This window comes from Octopus bimaculoides, chromosome 30 (genome assembly GCF_001194135.2).
Source record: "Octopus bimaculoides isolate UCB-OBI-ISO-001 chromosome 30, ASM119413v2, whole genome shotgun sequence".
Taxonomy (NCBI): domain Eukaryota; kingdom Metazoa; phylum Mollusca; class Cephalopoda; order Octopoda; family Octopodidae; genus Octopus; species Octopus bimaculoides.
This window is the reverse complement of record NC_069010.1, coordinates 7280324-7281460: the sequence shown is the minus strand read 5'-3', so window position 1 is coordinate 7281460 and position 1137 is coordinate 7280324. Positions and strand designations below refer to the sequence as shown.

The 1137-nt window shown below is 43.1% G+C and overlaps 1 protein-coding gene across 1 annotated transcript in view; it reads right to left on the bottom strand.

The window, feature by feature from the left end:
- LOC106870580 (protein polybromo-1) overlaps positions 1–1137 on the bottom strand; it is a 142866-nt gene that overhangs the window by 135517 nt on the left and 6212 nt on the right. Inside the window, exon 5 of the mRNA XM_052978118.1 lies at positions 9–257. Within this exon, the coding sequence (XP_052834078.1) occupies positions 9–257 (249 nt within the window). The remainder of the gene's footprint in view (positions 1–8; positions 258–1137) is intronic.

The window sequence follows — 1137 nt, the reverse complement described above, 5'->3', positions numbered from 1 at the left end:
TCAGCAGCCGCAGCGGCTACAGCAGCAGTAGCCGCTGCGGCTGCTGCAGCTGCACAACTGATAGGGGGATGTGGCGTCGGAGGTGTTGGCACGGCGGTCGGTGTGGAGGCAACAGATGACGTACTGGCAGTGTGGGTGGCCATGGGCATACTGGGAGCAGGGGAGGGGTCACCGAACACTTCGGATATCAGTTCATTCCTCGTTGCCTGGAATATTTCCCATAAGTCACAAGCGTCCTTGTACTCCTGGGAACTTTTCTGCACAAAAAGAAAAAAAAGACAAAAAACACACCATAAAATATATATATATATATATATATATATATACAAAAAGTATCAGTAGAATAAATTGACCTCTCTCACTTGCACCTCTTCCTTCTCATTTAAAAACCCCTAACCCCACAAATATAAACACATACTTCCAACTAATATAACAATAGCAGTAATGATAATAATAATAATAATAATAATAATAATAATAATCCTTTCTACTATAGGCACAAGGCTTGAAATTTAGTGGAGGGTTGCTAGTCAATTTCATCGACCCCAGTGCGTAACTGGTATATATTTCATCAACCCTGAAAGGATGGAAGGTGAGGTTGACCTTGGCGAAATTTGAACTCAGAGCGTAAGGACAGATGAAATGCCACTAAGCATTTCGCCCAGCATGCTAACGATTCTGCCAACTCACCGCCTTAACAATAATAATAATAATAAGAGTAGTAACAATAATAACTATAATAATGGTTTCAAATTTTGGTACAAGGGCAGCCATTTTGAGGGGAGGGGATAAGTCGATTCCACTGATCCCAGTGCGTAACTGGTACTTATTTTATCGACTCTGAAAGGATGAAAGGCTTGAGAAGAAGACCCGTCATGCCAGGTAAAATTGCAGTCGTGGCAGATACTAGTGTCACACAAATGGCACCTGTGCCGGTGGCACGTAAAAGCACCCGTTACACTCTCGGAGCGGGTTGATACTCTTTTTACTCCTTTATTTGTTTCGGTCATTTGACTGTGGCCATGCTGGAGCACTGCCTTTTAGTCGAGCAAATCGATCCCGGGACTTATTCTTTGTAAGCCTAGTACTTATTCTATCGGTCTCTTATGCCGAACCGCTAAGTTACGGGGACGTAAA